The sequence below is a fragment of the Chiloscyllium plagiosum genome, unplaced genomic scaffold, assembly GCF_037043375.1.
Source record: "Chiloscyllium plagiosum isolate Xiang-an unplaced genomic scaffold, Cpla_swu_hap1 HiC_scaffold_14, whole genome shotgun sequence".
Lineage (NCBI taxonomy): Eukaryota > Metazoa > Chordata > Chondrichthyes > Orectolobiformes > Hemiscylliidae > Chiloscyllium > Chiloscyllium plagiosum.
Window position 1 is genome coordinate 50,835,496 of NW_028270152.1, and position 22,526 is coordinate 50,858,021.

At 39.3% G+C, this 22,526-nt stretch overlaps 1 protein-coding gene across 7 annotated transcripts in view; it reads right to left on the bottom strand.

Annotated features, from left to right (window-relative positions):
- frmd4bb (FERM domain containing 4Bb) overlaps nucleotides 1-22,526 on the bottom strand; it is a 377,863-nt gene that overhangs the window by 16,949 nt on the left and 338,388 nt on the right. For all 7 annotated transcript variants that reach the window (XM_087994437.1, XM_087994436.1, XM_087994435.1 and 4 more), the window contains 8 exons: nucleotides 17,049-17,187; nucleotides 16,754-16,895; nucleotides 14,591-14,724; nucleotides 13,963-14,082; nucleotides 10,737-10,965; nucleotides 10,476-10,532; nucleotides 9,340-9,493; nucleotides 2,847-3,017 (listed from right to left, as the gene is read on the bottom strand). In XM_087994437.1, coding sequence (XP_087850563.1) covers nucleotides 2,847-3,017; nucleotides 9,340-9,493; nucleotides 10,476-10,532; nucleotides 10,737-10,965; nucleotides 13,963-14,082; nucleotides 14,591-14,724; nucleotides 16,754-16,895; nucleotides 17,049-17,187 — 1,146 coding nt within the window. The remainder of the gene's footprint in view (nucleotides 1-2,846; nucleotides 3,018-9,339; nucleotides 9,494-10,475; nucleotides 10,533-10,736; nucleotides 10,966-13,962; nucleotides 14,083-14,590; nucleotides 14,725-16,753; nucleotides 16,896-17,048; nucleotides 17,188-22,526) is intronic.

The following is a 22,526-nucleotide window of genomic DNA, read 5'->3' on the forward strand; positions in this document are numbered from 1 at the left end:
ACCTCACCAATCTGCCATTGCAGATGCATCCATCCCTGACCTCAAATCTGTGCAGATAAAGTCTTGTCTTCACATTGAGGACACCCCCCCCACCCCGTCAAGATAAAAGAGAAAGTTTGAACAGATCTAGCAACTCAAGACTGGGCAATCATGAGGGGTTGTGGGCCAGCAGCAGCTGTCGACTGGTATTCCAACAGGAACTCATCCATGTGGCCTGGCATAGGCCCCACTCTACCATTAGTGTCAAGTAAGGGGATCAATACTGGCTCATAGCCAGGACGACCTAATAACAGGATGCCAATCTGAAGTCATAAAAACAGGATTACTTGCATGCCAAAAGCATGTGCAACTGACAGAAGTTATGCAATTCCACAATCAATAAATCAGACCCAAGTTCCGCATTCTTGCTGCATCTAATCATGATCCATGATGGGCAATTAAACAACTTACAGTAAGAGATGGCACAATTAATACCTCCATCCTCAATGTAGGGGGACCTAGCACATGTACAAAAATATGAGACTGAAGCATTTAAAACCACTTTTAGCCAGTAGTCTCGGTGGGATGCTCTTCGGAGGGTCGGTGTTGATTTGATGGGCTGAATAGCCTGATTCCACACTGTACTCAGTACTACGATGGGGTACTGCTCACTGGATGAGTGCAACTCCAAACATCACTCAGGAAGCTTGACATCACACAGGACAAAGCTGCCCACATGGCTGGCACCACATCATTCACCATGGCTCCTTAGCCCCTTCCAAACACTATAGGGAATCTAATGATTTTAAGTGATACACTCACTGACAGTTGCACAATGTTCAATACCATTCACGGCTCTTCATCTGCTGCAACATACTAGGGTCTCAACAACATGCAGTCTGGAGCTGAAAAGTGTCAAGTAACTTATGCATCACACAATAGCAGCTCATCATTACTTTTTCAAGGGTATCTAGTAATGGGCAATAGATGTAGGCCCAGCATGTTCCCCATTGTATTTACACTGGCATTCTTATGATACTTCTGATGAGTAGGGTGTCACGGTGGCTCAGTGGTTAGCACTGCTGCATACAGTGCCAGGGACCCAGGTTTAATTCCAGACTCTAACGACTGTCTATGTGGAGTTTGCACATTCTCTCAGTGTCTGTGTGGGTTTCCTCCAAGTGCTTTCCAGCTTCCTCTCAGTCCAAAGATGTGCAGGTTAGGTGAATTGGCCATGCTAAATTGCCCAATGTGTGGTTTGGTGCATTAGTCAGGGGAAATGCAGAGTAATATGGGAATGGGTCTGGGTGGGTTACTCTTCAGAGGCCTGTTTCCATTATGATAATTTCTAAGAGCACTACATGGAAAGTTTCAATACTATGCATCTTTCTCTGCAATACTCAAGTGCTGTACTATCAAATAGCCACCAGAAAAGAAATAACAAACAGGCAATATAGTTAATGATGTTGCAAACTTTGCAAAGAAAAACAACTCTGCAGAAAAACAGCATTCAGTAAACTAAAATTTACAGAAGTGTTGGCACATGTTTGACAGTTCTCCAACCAGATTGGTTCCAAAAATTACAGAATAAGAGAAGGCCTCTCAACCCAGCATGTCTGTGCCAACCCTTTGAAGTACAATTAAATTAGTCCGACCTCCCCTGTCAGTTCCACATAAATCTTTAAGTATTCCCCTGCAACTATCATTATATTCTTTTTCCAAAGTTATTATTGAAACAGCTTTTATTACTCTTTCAGACATTATGTTGCCGATCATAGACAAGAATTCTCACCCCAATCTCTGGCTACTTTAAGTTAGTACAGCTTTGGTTACCATCCCTAATACCAATGGAAACAGTCTCCCCCCCTTTTTTTTTTAAATTAACAATTGTGAGCACCTTTACTGAATCTCACTTTAGCCTCTTCAGCTGGAAGGGGAGTAATTCCAGCTTCCCCCACACACCATGCCACCTGAAAAGGGACAAACTGATGCTCTTTTGGTAAATTTGTTCTCCACTTCTCTATGGTTTTGCCATTCTTCCTAAACTGCGATGACCAGAAATGACCACACTACTCCAGCTGAGGCAGAGATAATAATCATGTAATCTGTTTCAGTACTTTTAATTACCTCAAAAATCCCAGATGTTTTCTCAGCCTTTTCATTTCTTCCTGCCAACTTCAAAGATACATGGGCATACATCTTCAGGTCTGTATAATACCATTTAATTTATAATGGATATCTTAATTTCCCAAACAAAATACCACATGTTGCACGTGTTTCAGTATAAAATTTCCTACCTGTATTTGCTCACTTCAGTGATCCAATTACTCTCAAAACCTACCACTACTTCTCAAATATTCATGCATCGAGTTTCATATCCTCTGCAAACTTTGAATTTTGGCTTGTATATTCAAGCTCAAGTCATTAATATACACCAAAAAGAAACTCCTTCTCAACCTCTCTCCTTTCCTTAGGAGCGGTAACCCTCAGGTTAAATCACCAGCACCATCTCTCTCTTGAATGAGAGAGCTGCCCTATAATCTGATACGACTATGGAAACCCTATCTTTTACACCTCCAAAGAACAGTGATCAACACCTCCAAGGGTCCTAGAGTCTGAAAACATTACTATTTGCTGCTTTATGGCCCTTAACCAATTGCATACCCATGCCCCTTTAGTCCAATAGGTCACAATTTTGCTAGTAGGTTTATTAAAGCACTTCATGAAGTTCCTTTTGAAAGGCCCTGTATATGTCATCAACCGTGCTACCCTCATCAATGCCTCTGTTGGTTCAACAAATTGAATCAAGTTAGTTATGCTGTGGGTTGCCAGTTTTCACAGTGCTTTGAATTACTTCGAAAACATACCGTAACTGACTGCTGCTGTAAGCATTACGAGTCATAACTGGGGTAGCTGGCATACTTCTTCCTCCATGGAATTGCCTCCCCTGTGTTCTGTAGGGGCTGCTATGTGTTGAGCTCAGTTCCCTAGAGCCATGCACGATATCCTGCAGGTAGTAACCTTCGTTACTACTGTATCTGTAATAAATTTCCATTTTCAAATTGATTATATTAACTTTGACAGTCCAATTTTGATTATTTTAATGATAAAAACACAGTTTTGTTATAAAAGTAAAAATAAAAACATATTTAATGAATTGAATGATTAGGAAATGTTTGCTTTTCAGTTCAGTGGTGGAAATTTAGACCAAGGGAAGATCGGTGTTTACCAAACCTCACTTGGAAGCAATTCACTGTAACCTTGCTGCTACAGTTTCCAAGCCATTTTAACTCGAGAGTGACCAAGAATTCTTCAATGTAATCAAATTAGTATACTACAAGTGAAATGATTGCTTTGGAGATCAGTGAGTTTCTTGTCCAATTTGGACAGAACCATTACTTGAGTTACTTTTAGAAAATGAACTGGGGTAAATAGTTGACAGGAGAACAATTGGAAAAAGATCTCAAAGTCAAAAATAAAATCTGGACTGGAAAACACAAGTTCAGTGGGAAAAGGGATCTGGTCCAAACTAACTGGGCAATTAAAATTAAAAACAAGTTGATAGATCAGCAGTAGGCACTCTAAGCACAAGATGCATAGATTACAAAATAAATACTTTGCAACAAGCCAAAAAGGGAGTCTATCAAAGAACACATTCTCATGGCTAAAAACAGAGATTAAAACTAAAACTTAAAAAAAGGGAGGCTTGATAAAATTGAGCCCAACAAGATGCAGAATGTAAAAGAAAAATAAAACAGGGAGGTTAAGAGAGAGATTAGAAAAGTGGAAAGTGAAAGCGAATGCGAAAAAGTCAGAAGAGTATAGCTTTTTCATATGCACATAAAAGGCTAAAACTATTTTAGAATGAAGACAATTTAATTGCAAAGGTTCAATGAATAATGTAGCTATTACAGAAATATTTTTCCAGTAATGGGAAATGCATAGATAGAAGGAAAATTAAATAGTGGAAATAACAGCATAAAAGAGAACTTTTCTTAAACAAGGAGTTAAAATGATGTTTCATAAATCACTTGAGAGCTGAACCTCAAATGAGCAAATTATGGAATTGAACAGGATACTGATTACACAATAATGTTCAAGATTGATGGTTCTACGGACCAGTTGTCTTGTGTCAGCTTTGGACAAAAACAGATGTAAAATCAGCTAGCATTTAGAAATTTACTGGTTGAATAAGGACAGCCAACATTTCTTTATGACAAACTGGCTGATTTTATTTCTAAAATATGGACTGACAGGATGAGAGTCTATAGAAGGAATATTAATGCACTTTTAGAAGGCCTTTGATAATATGTCTCAAGCCAATGGTTGTTAGGATGAGAGAAGGAAAAAAGGGACATTAGATAAATATGGCAGCAAAGCGTCATTAGAGCTATTTGCTTCTTTGGTGTCATAAGAGACTAGATTGGTTAAATGGCTTGTTTGTGCAGTTATAACATCTAGTTCAGTCTGTAAAAGTGTTTGATGCAGTTCAAGGTAAGGGCTATTGTTTATAAAGAAACAGATTTTGGTATACGGAATACAACTTCAAAACATGGAAGTAAAAATCAAAGACTTGGCAAATAGGCCATAGATTAAGTTGAACATATATACCAGGCAATAAGCTGTGGGAGGAAAACCAAGGAATGAGAAAGCAACTCAATTTAAAAATGTTGATGACTGTAGATTAACAGTAACCCAGTGATTCAAGGATACAAAATATTCAAAACGCAAATGAAGGCATACAAAACCATTTTAAAAAAATTGATTTGCAAACAAATAATAAATGACAAAGCAAATAAGTAATTTCAACTTAGTGAGCTAGTCAATGTCCTCTATTATGTGTAGCACTGGGATCCAGTATAGGAAGGAGATCACAGCCATAGAACACGTACAGAGTAGGTTCATCAATAGGAGATTAAGTTTGTACAACTATAATTATGAAGGGAGAATGGAGACAGGACAGCCTTCACTAAGCAGATATGAGAAGTTAAGCAGATCTTAAAAAAACATGAGATATTTGAGGGAGAATAGAGAAAGACAACTTTTATAGTCAGCATTTAGTGACATGGGATCATCAGGTTAAAATAGTTGATGACGCAGTGAGGTGTTGAAGCAAATGCTTTTTCAAAGGGAGTGATTGAGGCAGAGGGCATTGCATGTTTAAAGGGGAAACTGGATCAATATTGGAAACAGATTTAGATACAACGCGAGAGGAAAAACAGCACAGTAAATGTGATTAGTCTTGAATTACATCTCAAGGGACAAATGGCCTCCTCCCCTACTGTTTACAGGTGACACCACATACCATCACAGCCCCCTCCAAAAATTAAAAAATAGAGCTAGCTTAGCTATTCCTTATCAACATTTTCAATTACTGCTCATTTTAAAGCAGAAACTGCACTGTCTGGCAACAGCATAGTTAATAAGGCAAAATTTCTCTTCAAATGACCAAAACCAAAAACAATGCAAACCTAGGATCTCTTGAGGTAATTATATTTACTGACAGAACTTCATTCCTTTGTGCGGATGGTAAAATTAAGTTCTTGGATGTGGATACAGCAGTCAGGTACAACATTACACTTCTCTACTTTCAAAATAGTTGCACAGATTTTGACCAAGTGGAAAACACCTTACAATATTAATAAGGCAGATTGACTGCAGGGGCACAGAGGCAGCTACATAAAATACAAATCTGACCCAAATACAATGATTTTTTTGTACAGAAAATCAACAGTAGGCAGCATAGGATAGAACGGTTGATATACTGAATACCTAAAATCCCAAAGACTGCAGATTATAAAAGCAGTGTTAGGCAAGCAGAATAATCAGTTTTGTTAATTATGCAAAATATTTAATAAATAGTATCAGTAATAGTTACAAGATATTAATTAAGATGCTGCCTTTCAAAGGGGAAGGGGTTGGGAGATTTTACTAACTGAGCCAATAATGCACACTTACATTATCATAAACTAACATTATCTAATTGCTCTCCAATACTCTGCACTAATATAAGCTGTGCTACAGCATATCCAAGCTAGTTTACAAAAGATGCCTAGATTGTGTGTGAAAGCTTTTCATTGCTTATTTCAGTTTCTTGCCTTATTTAGACTTTATAGTCTTGTAAGTTTACTTCTGGTACAAAGGCATGTACAGTTAATAGGCAACACATGCTACATCACACGAAATAAAATGGAAATCATCTGGTACTGACAACATAAACAATAGGACTTAGTTTACAGATGCGCAGTATCATGCATCTCCATAAAGTTAAGATCCAAATCTAAAATAAGCTTACATTTTAAAAAATGACATTTATGAAGTGGAGTTAACATAGTGAAATGATCGAGGAACATTATGAAACAAACTAATTTCAGCACAAAGCTGTAAGGAGATACGACATAGGAAACATAAGTTTTCAGGAGTATCTTACAAGAAGAGATTATGGCAAGGAAGTGGAAGGTCTTTTATTTGAGTCGGAGTGTGCAGATTAGAGTGTAGGTAAGAAAGAACACCAGTGGAGGAAAGGGAAGGGAAAACTTCACTTCGTGACTGGCTGGCATAGCCCAACACTAATGGTGCATCAATTAACATTAGGGCTATGTAGAGACATAATGGAGGAGGAGTTCAGAATTCTCCAGAGGGCGGTAAGACAGGAGGAAATTAAACAAAGTATAGGCCACAAAGGGGGTTAAAACATTTTTTTTTAAAAAATCAAGACATTGTCAGACAAGATGACAATGTAGGCCAGTAATCACTGGGCAAATGGATAAATGGGGCAGCACATTGAATGATCCAGGTTGCAAAGTTTTGGATAAACTAAAGTTTGCATTTGATGTCTGACATTAATATTCATTACAGTGGTGGCTTTGAGCATCTTGGATTACAAAAATACCTGTTGAAACTGCAAGAGGAAGATCGATTTAAATCAATACAGAAGCTAGGATAACCTTGTACCATCTTCATCAGGGCTTCAGAATCAGAAATTTAGTTATCTGTGACCAATTTAAATGCATGAGGGTCTGTTGTCTTGCCTGTTCGCATTAGAAAACTGTGCTGAAAATGTTCAGCTGGCCTAGAAGCTGCTTTTAGAGAGAGAGACAGAGGGGGAGGGGGGGGGGAAAGAGAGAGAGAGAGACAGAGGGAGGGAGGGAGAGGGAGACAGAGGGAGGGAGACAGAGGGAGGGAGACAGAGGGAGGGAGACAGAGGGAGGGAGACAGAGGGAGGGAGACAGAGGGAGGGAGACAGAGGGAGGGAGACAGAGGGAGGGAGACAGAGGGAGGGAGACAGAGGGAGGGAGACAGAGGGAGGGAGACAGAGGGAGGGAGACAGAGGGAGGGAGACAGAGGGAGACAGAGGGAGACAGAGGGAGGCAGAGGGAGGCAGAGGGAGGCAGAGGGAGGCAGAGGGAGGCAGAGGGAGGCAGAGGGAGGCAGAGGGAGGCAGAGGGAGGCAGAGGGAGGCAGAGGGAGGCAGAGGGAGGCAGAGGGAGACAGAGGGAGACAGAGGGAGACAGAGGGAGACAGAGGGAGACAGAGGGAGGGAGAGGGAGGGAGAGGGAGGGAGAGGGAGGGAGAGAGGGAGGGAGAGAGGGAGGGAGAGAGGGAGGGAGAGAGGGAGAGGGAGAGGGAGAGGGAGAGGGAGAGGGAGAGGGAGAGGGAGAGAAACGGCATTTGAGCTGAACATTACTCTTCTGCTGATGAGTCATATTCGAATTGAAACATTAACTTTGTCACTTTTTTTCACAGCTGCTGTCAGATCTGAACATTTCCATCAATATTTTTCTCCTCAGATTCCTAGCATCCACACTATTTTATTTTTATTGTACATCATCAGCAACTGGTCCACATTATGGCCAAGATCACAGATACCATTTTTCAAGCATCACTACTCAAGTTTTTAGTCAGTCTTTTTTTTTTATGATAATTCTTCATTTTTAAAATTTGAAGTTGAAATTGTCAACACACGAGCCAGGAGTAGGCGCCTGCCTTGCCTCTGGACTTACAATGCTGACTGGAGTGTGGAATAACCTGGTATCCCAAAATGCAGAGAACAGACTCTCTCTCCCTCTCTCCCACACACACACACAAAATTAAAATATCAATGTTGTTCAGTGGAGGAGAAATTAAATTGTGTACTGGATGTTAGGAACACAATTTTAACTGATCAAGCGGCCTCATCTTTGGCTCATTGGCATTTCAAATATGAAGAGGGGGGCTAGGGAGAATACAAGGAACTATAAGAATTCACTCATTTTTTGATAACAGCATTGCCCTTTGCTTGTTGATGTTCAACTTTCAACATGGTTGTTTTCCTGGTGGTGAAAATAGATGTATATGCACAAAAAAAAATTCAGTGCTTTGGCAATTCCAATTTTACCTCAGTTTCTTAATCAAACACAAAAATTAATGCTAATTCAATAGGGAAACGTCTTTAAATTTAGATTAATGTAAGCAAGGCGTGAACAACGTCCAACTGAAATAGCAGGCTAAACAAAACACCAACACTGACCTCAATACAAACAAATTTCTTAACTTTCCAATTTTCAAAACTTTGCTGAACTTATTGTTTGGTACTTCATCTTCAAGATGACTAGAATGGACATACGGATACCCCCTACCTTAGGATCCATTCATAAGTAACGGATGGCAATATGAATTCTTCAACTTACAGCCTCTTCCACTTAAATCTGTCAATTTTAACCCTAACCCTACTGACAAAGTTTGCAGGCTATCCGAGGAGGTTCTGCCAACTATGAACTGACTGAACATTTACCCATCATAAATAAAGGACAAATCCAGATTGTAAAAATTATTTCTCAGATCACCATATTTCTAAAATTCTTTCCCTTTCAACCAATATGGACATTCGGTTGCTCTTAATAATCTTGATGGTTGTTCTTTCCCTCTTTGTAATTTTAAAATGATTTTTGATGAAAATCATGCAAATATATAATAAAATAAAATGTGGTGTAATTTGCAGCAAACCACCTCAATTTTGAGAAGAATTTTTAAAAATTGATTATTTTATCAAAGAATCCATTTAAATGACCAAGCATATTTAAGAATATCCATCAAATATTCAACTAGGCTACATTTAAACTACTGAAAATCTTTGGCAATGCTAACTTCTCCAATTGTGTTGAAATCAAGGTATCCAGGTCATAGACCGGTATTCAAGAATGAACAATGGATTGACTGTTTAAAGGCAAAAATGACAAAGTTGCAGGCCTAAAAAGAAATAAATTATAAAAGGTGCTGCAAATGTTGAAAAAACAAGAGCAATTATCAGAAAAATGTTCTCATTTCATGTACAAATAGCCATAGTTGCATAGATACTTAGTGAACCAGGGCATACTTTACCTAGTTTGGCCTATATGGCCTTTATCATGAAGCTGTTCACTTGCAGAACTTCTCCGCTGCCGATTCTGTTTAAGCTCAAGAGACTGTGGTGGAAGTGGTCTCAGGGGTTGTTGGCTGGAAAAGGATCTTTTTCTTTGCATAACACGTAGGTCATCTGCAACAAATATTGGATAACAGTAAAAATGATTAACTGCCAAAAATATCCTCTAGTTAAAATTTTGAAATTCCACCGAAAGCATGTGAGAAGATGAGAGGTTGTACATTCTGCAACAAAAGACTAGCTTTCTGACATTTACAAAGTCAACAATATAATGGAATATTCACCACTTTTGCGGATGAGTACCAATCCAACAATACTCAAGAACACTGCCACCTACAGGTTCCTCTCCAAGTCACACATCAACCTAACTAGGAAATTTAGTACAACCTTGATTACCCGGACAATTATCCGAATTTCGGATTATCCAAACAAGATCTCAAGGTCCCATAAAAACGGCATCACACAGCTCAGCATTCAGTTATTAGTTAAATGGTATTGTGGCGTGCATTGCTGGATAATGGAAAAATGTTTGTATAATCGGCACTCAAATTACCGCTTGTTTACAATCAGATCGATTATTCGAACGATCAAAATACTCCCTGTCCGTCTCATTCAGATAATCGAGGTTCTTCTCTATATTGTAGTTGTCAGGATAAGGTCAGCCACTGGACTTCATTGAATTCAAGTTTCCTAACCGGGGCTGTTAATCTGATCGAATCAGGCAGCCCTGATTGTCCGTGTCTCTGACAATCTGGTACCGAACTCTGAATGAGGCAGTACTGAAGTTGAGAACTGTTCACGTATAAACAAAGGGAGACTTGGTGATAGGATACCAGGATATCTATGGAGTTAGCTCTGCCATACTGGCATCATTGGCAAGTCAGAACTTTGGAACTCCTGACCAAATAGCACTGCAGTGTACTCACACCATATGGATTGCTGCAGCTCCTCACCTCATTTTCTAGGGTAATTAGAAATAGGCAATGAAGGTTGGTCTTTCTGACAAACGCCAACGGCCCATGGACACAAAAATACTGAACACAACATGGTGGTACTGTTAACAGTTACAATACTTCAAAATGTGTTCACAACTTACCATCATCTGTTGTATTTGTGTCAGATAAGGAACTGGTCTCCGAGGGAATTACTTCATCTAGATAAGAAAGAAATTCCTTAATTCTCACAGCAAGTATTGTAAATACATAACAGCAAATACACTTGCCGAATGATTACAGAGAGACAGACCCATGGTGTTAAATTCTGGACAATATTAAAAAGATAATTCACTAAGGGAAAGAACTTCAGCTAAGCAAATTAACATTTTAAAATTTACATTCAAAATTTAAATTGCAATTACCTGGAACAACAAGGGAGGTTCTCTGAGTTGGCTTCCTCCCACATTTTATTCTATACTCGTTACTGGAGTTCTCTATGTCTTGAAGCTTTTTCAAAGCATCAACATAATCTTGTTTCCTCTTCTTTTTAACATTCTTGCATACTTCATGGTCATTGGCTAGCTTTCTTGCAGCTTCCACTATCTTCTGCTGAATGACAAACTTATTCTCCAAATCTTGTAAATATGGATCCTGAAAAGTTGTTAGGCGAAGAATCACCAATTTGATGTTATTTCACCATTAACTAGAGACATTTGTAAAACCCTCGAAATAAACCTGCTCCTATACTGTGATTTCAGTACAGTATGTAAACACATGCAATGGTTATCATTTGTACTTTTTTCTGTCAACAAAAATACAACCTATGAATAAGGAACAAGATTAGGTCACTTGGCCCTTGGAGACTGCTGTGCCATTCAATAAGATTGCTGATCTGATTTTAACCTCAACTCTACATTCCTGCCGGTCTTTAAAATATTTATCTCCTTGGTGATCAAGAATTGATTTATCTACCTCAGCCTTAAAAACATTTAAAGATTCTGCATCCACTTCCAAAAGCCTCTCAAGCTTCAAGTAAAAAAAAATCTTTATCTCAGTTTAAAAATAAGGGGTTGCCCATTTAAAACAATGACTCTTGTTCTAGATATTCTCATAACTACCTCCACATGGTCAAGTCCCCTCAGGATCTTTTATGTTTCAAGTAAGTCACCACTGACACTTCTAAACTCCAGAGGATACAGACCTAACCAGTCTAGCTTTTCTCAAGGCAATCTAGTCAGTCTACATATTAGTCTAGTAAACCTCTGAATTGCTTCCACCATAATATCCTTCCAATGCTACAGCAAACAGTACTCCAGATGCAGTCTTAACAATGCCCTGTGCAATTGAAACATAACCTCCCTTTCTCTTACATTCATTTTCCCTCCGTAAAATAACATTTTATTAGCTTTCTTGATTACTTGAACTATCTACATTTCAACCTTCTGCTATTCATGCACTACGACACCCAGATCTTTCTGCATCTGAGCTCTGCAACCACTCACCACTGCAGTAAATTTTTTTATTCTGATAAGATGGACAACGTCATACTTAGCCCTGTTATACATTCCATTTGCCCACTTGCTTGACCAATGTACATCTCTTTGTATGCTCTTCATGGCCTTTCCACAACTAATTTTTGTACATATCTTTGTGTTCACAGCAAATGCTGCTACGATAACTTTTATCTCTTCATCTAAATCATTTAAATTGTTAAACATTGAGACACTAGCACAGACTTTAGTGGCACACCATTTCTGACATCCTGCCAATCTGGAAAAGAACACTTATTCCTACTCTTTGCTTTTTGGTTAGTCTGCCGATTGTCAATTCATGGTAAAAGTTACCTCCTACACCAGGAACTTTCATTTTCCACAAGAAATTTGGATAAAAATCTTGTCAAATACCTTATGGAAATCTAAGTACAACATACCTACTGGTTGCGCTCAATCTAGAACACAAGAATTTCTTCAAAGAACTCCAATGAATTAATTAAACACTACTTCCCTTCGACAGGACCATGATGGATCTGCCTGATTACCTTGAATTTATGTAAGTATCCTGTTATAACATCTCCAATAATAGTTTTCACATTTTCCCTATGATAGATATTAGGCTCAATGACCTGTAGATTCCTGTTTTCTGCCCCTGTTACTTTTTGAATAATGGAGTTACGTTAGCTATTTTTCAATCTAAAAGAAACATCCTCAAATCTAACGAGTTTTGAAAAATTAAAATTAAACATCAAATATCTCACTAGCTACATCTTTTCAAAAAAGGTCAGAATGAAATCCATGAGGATCTGGGGACTTATCAATAGTTCAATTGAAAGTTTTTCCAATACTTTTTTCCCCTCAATACTACTTCCCTAGTAATTGTAATTTTCTCCCTTTCAATTCCTGATTAAGCTACTTCCAAAATGTTACTTATATCCAGTGAAGACTGACAATATATATGTTCAATTTTTCTGCCATCTCTATATATTCTCCATTTCTAATTCCTCAACCTGACAAACTTTAATATTAAAATCTTCATTTTAGAGTAACATAAGTATCACACAGGAAGCTATTCAGATTGATAGAATGGGTGCAATGTACAGAGTTAATGATGCAAAAATAATCTGTACAATTTCAACATTACTACAAGTTACCGTATATTAAAACACAAAAAAAGAAACAAATTATGACGACAGAGAGCAGCAATTAAATGTATTCAAGAAATTAGATATTCCAGATAGAATGTAAACTGTTTGTGACACAGAGACACACCTCTAAAAATGAGTCAATATAATTGCAACATAAGCATTCTTTCCAGATGACAGTTCTCCATTTGTGTAAAAGATAAAAAGATATCACGACCAATAAGTAGGTTTGACACTATTTGATTCATGCAGTCTGATAAACTTGGGTTTCCTGGTTCATAATGAGCTGGCCAACCAAAATCAGATGAACTGAACTGGGATAATTTCCATCAGAGTATAGAAAACTGAGGGCTGACTTGATTGAAGTAAATAACAGTTGTGACAAGGCTGACATATTGATGGTAGGGGGAGTCAATAGGGATTAAAATTAGGAGTTGTCTTTAGGAAAGAAACTAGGAAATTTTCTCTTATAGGGTTACCTGGGAACTGTTTCAAAAGTCAAAGGAGGTGGAGTAATTGAATATTTTTAAGAACGAGACTAGATTCTTGGCAGGCAAGTACGTCAAAGTTCTCACAGAAGAGACAGGAAGGTGGAATTTAAAACATAAGCACAACAGCTACAATATGACTGAGTGGCAAAGCAGACTTGAGAGGTCAAATTGCCTAACTCTGCTTCTAACTCATATCATATTCTCTTTCCTTGCTTGCAAAGAGAGAAAAGCTCCCAATTCCTGATGATTTCTTCTCCTACTGACTGCTGCTGGGATGTGCATCGTCATGGTGGGCAATTTTGGGCTCGATTTGGATTTGCCAAAACTGAATACAGAATGTAAAGGTAATCATTTGAGTTACATACTGGAGGTCACACACTTTGCATCTATACTCTAAGAACAAATAGAACAGAACCAACGGAGGGAAGAGGTGTTAAAGAAAACAGCTCCATATCATTAAAATTGGATAGCAATTAAAACTGCAAATTTCCAATGCAAAACTTGGACACAATACTTAACCTCTTCATTTTGAAGCAGGGTGTCATCCAATTTGAAAGTTGTGCCCACTCGGCGTCTAACATGTGGAAGCTCTTCTCCCAATGTCTGTGGATACTCTTTTGGTAATTTTCCGGTTAACTCCTATAATGGGAATGCACAGCGTAAAAGGAGTGCAAGTACTGAAGTACTGGAGAAGACAGCCAGCCAATTTGTGCACAATAAAATCTAACAAACTGTGATAATAAACAGATCATCCACTAGCAGATATTAGTGGAATGATCAATATTGGCTAAGTGACGAATATTGCCCTTGCACTTTTGAAAATAATCCCTGGTCATCTTCAAAAGAATAGCATGGGTTCTTTCACAACGGTGGGACCAATGGGAACTTCGTTTCACACCCCTTATGAAAGAGCATTTAATAGTTCAGGACTTTTTTTTTTATAAGTACTGTTGGATTGTCATTGTGGATGTTGTGCGCTCCAGCCTTAATTTTCTAACTCAACAGAGTCATTCCCACTGTGACGACCAACAATGCAACACAGTCGTAAGAAAGACAAGAATCTAATGAACATTTGTTTTTAAAAAGGACTATTTAAAGGTACTGCAGTAAGGAAACTATTAAACCTGCGACTTCAAGGTTTACTTACTGCTTCGCGTAAACAAATTCTCTTTAATTCTTCCATTCTTTGATTAAGAATATCTTGCAGAGCATTCCGACGCTGCTTCAATTCAATCAGCTTTTCTTTCTTTTGCTCATCACTGACTTCAGAGTCTTGAGAACCTAATTGGATGCACACTATAATTATTGCTGACATCAAAGAAAACATGAAAATTACTATATGCAGCAACGGTGACTTTATGGAGGTCAAAATACAAAACAACTTTTAACAACAGATGTATTCTCTACAGGATCTGTAATAGTCTGTGTGGTCAACAGAACTAGAAGACAGCATCTGACAAGACAGACATTCGTTCCACCAGCTTGTATGCATACCATGTCCTTGTTCTGTTTGGCAGTATTTCATAAAGCTTTTGGCACATACACCAGTTGTAGAAATTAGCTTGCAGGATAAAAACCTGCAAACAATTCTACTGCTTTCATTTGTTATTAAAATCAAGGGAAACCACTTCTCTGGTATAATCAAACCATCCAGAATGGAAAGAGATCTTTCATTTTGGAGTATTCTCCAGAATACAATTGGAAAATGTTATTACAAAATTCTATTTCATGTATGCTGAATTTTAGATCATAGATGCATTAATGTAGACATAATTTGCCTTTATTCTACATTAATACTGAATTCAATTGTGCAGACAAAAATGAAAATACTGCATCTGTTTAAATATAATTTTTCAGTTACATATATCAAAAAAGGTCCATTAATATAGTGCATTGTTTGAAGTTTTCTCCACATATTGATTTTCACAGATGGCTGAGCATCTGGAAGAGGTACAGCACTCAAATAATGCTATATTTTACTTGGCCTCAACACAGCTATTGGTCACTGGTCAGGTTGGCTGAACCCTTCTAAAGCACGCTGAATTTTATTCAATTCCATACAAGAATTATGTAAGACTGCAAACATAAAACCACAGATATTTATTTGGCAGTTTACACAGTATGTGAATATTGTATCATGTTTAAATTGAATATTCAAAGTAAAATTTAATTCTTCTAAAGATGTGTCATGTTGTTGACTGGTCTTTCCAATGCCACAAGAGATTTATTTGTCAGGTAAGAGTTGCAAAATGTGTTTTGACAAAACAAATTTTTGATGTATGATCATCATCATGGTCCTGATGGGATAGACCTGGTTGATCGGTTATGCACTGAGCAATGAATCCTCGAAACAGGTAGCAGTATACTTAATTCCTTTAGCCAATAAAATTTATGCTTGGATCTACACATCAAACACTATTAATCTGTATTCTTGCAATCTTTAGATAAGCAAGAGGATGAATAGGTAGATATCTGACAAAATATTTGGCACTCTGCTAGTGAAGCAAACAAATATAATTCAGTTGAAGAAATACACTTTCTAAATTACACACTTACAGTCTAAATTGTTTCAATGTTACTATTTGTGTGCAAAGTCTGAACTGGACCAAACCAAATGAGAAAGCTGCCGAAGACAACGGTCAATTACTACAAGATGTGGCAAAAATGAAATAACTTTTCTGGTTCATAAATCCAATATAATCTAACTGGGTTTTCCCTTCAATATAACATTTTGCATGACCACTTATTCCAGATTTGGAGAATTAACTCGTTTGCAATAGAGTTCAGTTTGGTTGGAAGTAACTGTAGCCTTAAAAATACCTAAACAACAAATAACTATGCATTAATAATTCATCCATTAATTTTCAATTTCTATTTCTTTCCTTTGTGAAAGATCCATGTTAAAGCTAAACTAAACACCAAGAGGATCTATTGGTACTCCCTCAGTTACATAGCCAAATAAAAAGGTAAAGTCGCCATAGCCTTATCAGACCATAGCGCTGCTCTATCATCAGAAAGAGATAACTGGTGGTGGTTTAACCTCAGGGTAATCATGTATCAGGAGAGAAGACAGGATGAGGAGAGACCTTCATGTTAACCTCAGCCAGTGCCAAAAACGAACCCATGCTGTTGGGATCATTCTGTAGCTGAACAAAAGTGACCCCCGCTCTCATTTGATTTTACCCAAACACTAAACTGCTAAATATTGATAAATTAAGTGTAGGTCAAGAATGAAGAGAAGTCAGTAACTAGCACTCTTCCATAATGGATTCACACAATAAGTAGGAAGCACATGTAGCAAAGAACGTACCAGAGGAAATTAAACTGCCATTGCTAGCTGTTATAATTGGATTCTTGCCATCCACATTTGCCAGTTTAGAAGCCTTAGGCATTCCAGTATCAGTCAAGTCCACTGCAATATCACTGAGACTTCTTGCCGATGGGATCTTTGCCTGCAAGAACAAAAACAAAAATTTATTGAAGCTACCTGCTCCAAAGTTACAACAGCATCTTACTTGAATAGGAGAATAAATGAATTATATGTTCTCAATATGCTCATATGTTCAGTCTCAGATTTTAATCAATTTTTTTGATCAACAACTTACTTTGCTTTGCTTCCTGTCCAGGTAAAACTGATGCTGACTTATTGCCATCACCCAGATAGATTTTATCAGGGAGGTACTTGCGTACCATGTATTTACCACCAGTCCAGTCTGCCCAAAGGTTCTTCTTGACAATGGTACTCTGAATAAAGAAAAAGGCATGCAATGTTTCCAAGAGATTCCACAAACCCAAGAGTAAAGCAGTTCACTTGAGGTTTACATTTAGTTTTAGAAAAAATCCAAAAACAGAACAAGAATAATTACAACTACATTGTCTACTTTTATGGCACTTTTAAATGTTGCAAAATGTCTCAAGGTGCTTCACAAGGCCTTGATTTGAAAACAAAATTGACATTGAACCACATGAGGTGGCATGAGAGCAGACAAAAAATACGGCATCTGTTTAATTATAAATTTTTCAATTACTTATATCAAAGAGGTCCATTAATACAGATGCTTGGATGGAAATGTATTTTTAGGTGAATCTCTCAAAGTCATCAAAACAAAAGGAGCTGGTCATTGACTTCAGGAAGCAGAGTGGAGGACACGTCCCTATCTCTATCAAGACTGAGGTGGAGATGGTCAAAAACTTCAAGGTCCTCGGAGTAAAGATCACCAATGTTACGTCTTGGTCTAGCCAGGTCGATACTATTGTTAAGAAAGCATAACAATGCATCTATTTCCTCATAAGGCTAAGGAAATTCACCATGTACTCAATGGTTCTTGCTAATTTTTATAGATGTTCTATAGAAAATATCCTCTCCATGTACATCACAACTTAGTACAGCAACTATTCTGCCCAAGACCTTAAGAAATTAGAGTTGTGAAAGCAGCCCAGGTCTATCACACAAACTAGCATTCCATCCATTGACTGATGAAGAGCAATCCAGACTCAATGTTAGTTTGCTTTCTCTCCTGACCAGCTGCAATTTTCAGGATTTTTTATTTTCAGCTCAGATTCCAGCATCTGCAGTAATTTGCTCCTACATTATTTTCTGCATTCTATTCCATTACCCTCATAGTTGTGTAATGTATGATGTGACTGGTTAGCAAACAAACAACTTTCCACTGTATCTCAGTACATGTGGCAATAATAAGTCTAATCAAATCAAGAAAATCTTAAAAGAGGAAAGAGGTAATGAGGCAGAGACGTCGGGGGAGAGAATTTCAGAGGTTAGGGGAAGCAGCTGATGGCTCAGTCCCAATGATGGAGGAAATAAAATTGGAGCTACTCAAGATGTCAGAATGAGAGTTGTGGTGATACCTCAGATGGTGATAGGGCTAGGAGATTTGAGAGACAGGCAGGCATAACCATAGATGGGGATCTCAAAACAAGGATGAGAACTTTAAAATGGAGACGCTGCTCAACTGGGAGTCAATGCAGATTAACAAGTACAAGGTTGACGGGTGAACAGGACTTGAGATGGACAGTAGGTTCTAGATAACAACTTTATGAAAGGTGAAAATGGGAGGTTGACTAGGAATGTTTCAGAACAGTAGGTAAAGCTAACTAAGGCATTAATAATGGTTTCAGCAGATGAGAGGAGTCGGGGTGATATTAAAGATATGGAAATAGGTAGATTTGGACTATCTCAAAAACGTATGATCACAGCAGTGCTCAAAATGGATGGAGGGGCAAACAGCAAATATATGGTCAAAAACAAAAAGGCCAAATTGCCCAGTAGAAATAAATCAATGGTACCCCCAATCAGGGAAAAAAAAAACAATCACCACGGTATGTGGACTGGGGAGTTTTCAATTAAGCTGCTGTGCCCCCACGAGTGTTGCCTGTGGACTCACCCATAAGTGAAGGAGGGACAACAGCCTTCAGTGGGAAAAAAAGCAAGTAGTCAGTTGAGGCACTAGGTCTGCAGGTGATGCCAGGGAAGATGATAGAGAAAAGTGACTGCAAAAAGGGGACAGGGGTGGGGAATTAAGTGGCTGTGAAACGGAGAGGTAGATAGCTTGTCAAGCTAGCCTGTCAACACGAGAATATTTAGCTAAATGGGAGACAGGAAAACTTGAAACCACTCGCAATGAATTCATCCCGAGTTAATGAGTGTTTTTTAATGAAAGTTTATAAAAAGAACAACTTTACTGCCAACCTATAGCTGGTTGGTTTGTGCTAATTTAAATATTGTGACCTCTCAGGCATTTAAACCTGCCTTGTGTGCTGTGACTTTCAGTTTAAATGGAAGGCTGGTTATTATAGAGGACATTGAGGAATGGTTCTAATTCTACTTCTGAAAGTCCAAGTACCCAGACATCAAACACAGAGGATGTTGGATAGAATCCTCCGAGGCCATGAATGATGTAGGCTATGAAGAGAGGTTTGGGAGAATTGCAAGTAGCATTGAGAGAAGCCTTTCTTGATGTCAAGACTAACAAAGTAGCGTTTTCCAGCCAAATCCTGGACCTCGAGATGAAATTCTCACTAGCGAGCAACGGTGGGCTGATGACTGCCAATTATCACTCATTACCATCTTCATTACTGAATCTCAGTTTATTTAAAACTTACTCTCCCATTCTACCATACAACAGGTAGGAACTGGATGCTGAGAATTCCTGACCTGAATATGGTGACTCCAGCTCACTGCTTGCTCCTTTGGACCTCCACCTTGAACAGCAGGCACCGTGTCTCATGACACACTCCATGAGCAGTAGCTGCAAGTATTCATATTCATGAATGCTGGCATTTAACATGTATAAGCCTCTCCTCATCATTGTGGCACATCCCTGATTCACTTGAAATATGGTTTGCCACTTCAAGACTGCAGTTTAGAGACCAGACTGAGCCTGGTACTCTGTGCGCAGCACGACCTGGATTGCTATGAAAAATGGGTGTGGCAGGAGTCGATGTCTGCTGTCCAAAACTGCAGGCTCCATTTCAGAGCACTGGGAGGCCTTTTAGGGGGCACTTGCAAAGTGCAGGTTAAAACCATCTGCGACCATATCATAGTGCATGTCAAGTATCTTCACTGTGCAAGTGTATGGGGGTCAAATACTAGTTACAAGCAATCTTGACCATGTCACTGGTTCTTGCAGATTGACAACTGACATGTCTGAAGCAATCACAGGCAACCTTAAAAGCAGCAGCTGCGGGCCACTAAGCATGTAGCTAATGCAAGGCCTCACAGGCTACACAAGGTCAGAAGATTGCAGGTGAGACAGCACAGTGGCTCAGTGGTTAGCACTGCTGCCTCACAATGCCAGGGACCCGGGTTCAATCCACCCTAGGGTGACTATCTGTGTGGAGTTTGCATACGCTCAGTGTCTGTGTGGGTTTCCTCCAGGTGCTCCAGTTCCCTCCCACAATCCAAAGATGTGCCGACTAGGTGAATTGGCCATGCTAAATTGCCCAGATTGTTGAGGGATGTGTAGGTTAGGTGCATTAGTCAGGGAAAATATAGGGTTGGGGAATGAGTCTGAGTAGGTTATTCTTCGGAGGGTCGGTGTGGACTTGTTGGGCCAAATGGCCTGTTCCCACATGGTGGGGATTCTATGACACGGAATGGATTCCCTTGCAACTGAACAGTAATGTAACACAGGACTCTTATCTGTAGTAATGCCTTGTGTGGGCGACATGGACTGAGAGGAGAAGGGCTGAAATGATCTGGATGCGAACATAGGAGGTTTGGTTAGTAAGTTTGCAGATGACACAAAATTGGAGGTGTAGTGGATAGCAAAGAGTACAATGGGATCTTGGTGAGACGGGCCAATGGGCTGAACAGTGACAGATGGAGTTTAATTTAGAAGGTACTCATGCAGCACCTACAATCTCTTTGCCACATAACTGATGATGCAGTCATCAGAATGAGGACCAATGCTAAAGATCAAAGAGGAGTAATACCATGGCCCTCCTTGCCCCACTTTATGACACACTACGTTAAGCTGTCATTTGTAAGTGATACATTTGCTCACTGCTCATTACCACAGATCAGTTCTATTTATTCTGTTCCCTACAAAGGTTCATTTGATAAATGACCAATGCGTCCAGCCACAGCAAGGGTTATAGCTGCTGAAATGATCTGGATGCGAACATAGGAGGTTTGGTTAGTAAGTTTGCAGATGACACAAAATTGGAGGTGTAGTGGATAGCAAAGAGTACAATGGGATCTTGGTGAGACGGGCCAATGGGCTGAACAGTGACAGATGGAGTTTAATTTAGATAAATGTGAGGTGCTGTATTTTGGAAAGGCAAATCAGGGCAGGACTTACCATTTAAGTGTCTAAGGTCCTAGCGAGTGTTGCTGAACAAAGAGACCTTGGTGTGCAGGTTCATAGCTCCTTGAAAGTGGAGTCGCAGGTAGACAGGATAGTGAAGGCGCATTTGGTATGCTTTCCATCATTGGTAAGAGCATTGAGTATAGGAGTTGGGAAGTCAGGTTGTGGCTGTACAGGACACTGGCTAGGCCACTTTTGGAACAGTGTGTGCAATTCTGGTCTTCCTCCAATTGGAAGGATGTTGTGAAACTTGAAAGGATTCAGAAAAGATTTATGAGGATGTTACCAGGGTTGGAGGGTTGGAGCTCCAGAGAGAAGCTGAATAGGCTAGGGCTATTTTCCCTGGACCGGAGGCGGAGGGGTGACATTACAGAAATTTATGGACATGGATAGGGTAAATAGACGTGGTCTTTTCTCTGGGGTGGAGGAGTGCAAGAGGGCATAGGTTTAGGGTGACAGGGGAAAGATTTAAAAAGGGACCAAGGGGCAATGTTTTCACACAGAGGGTGGTGCGTGTATAGAATGGCTGCTAGAGGAAGTGGTTATGGCTGGTGCAATTGCAACATTTAAAAAAAAAAGGTATCTGGATGGGTATAATAGGAAGGGTTTACAGGGATATGAGCAAATGGTACTAGGGTGGCAGAGTGGCTCAGTGGTTAGCATGGCTACCTCACAGCACCAGGGATCCAGGTTCAATTCCCGCCCTAGGCCACTGTGTGTGGAGTTTGCTCCGGTTTCCTCCCACAATCCAAAAATAATGTGGTCAGGTAAATCGGCCATGCTAAATTGCCTATAGTATTCGGTGCATTAGCCAGGGTAAATATCGGGTAGGGGAATGGATCTGGGTGGGTTACTCTTCAGAGGGTTGATGTGGATTTGTTGGGCCAAATGGCCTCTTTCTACATATTGTAGGGATTCTGATTAGGTTAGGGTATCTTGTCGGCATGGATGAGTTGGATTGAAGGGCCGGTTTCCCTGCTGTACACCTTTATGACTCTAAGCTCTATGAAGGGGCAGAGAAATATGGGAGGAGCAGATGCACCAGCAACCCAGGGCCAGTAGCAACCTCCAACAAACCTGAACAACCTCCACATGAAGAGGTTGCAGCAAAGTTTCCCTCATGATTCCCAGGATGTGCACAATCTTTCATGCTAGATGATGTTTCCTCTGGATGAGTAAGGCGCAATGGATGCAGACTGAGGATGGCCTGGGACATTGTCATTGAACTTTGAACTGCTGGAGCTGGAGCTACAACCT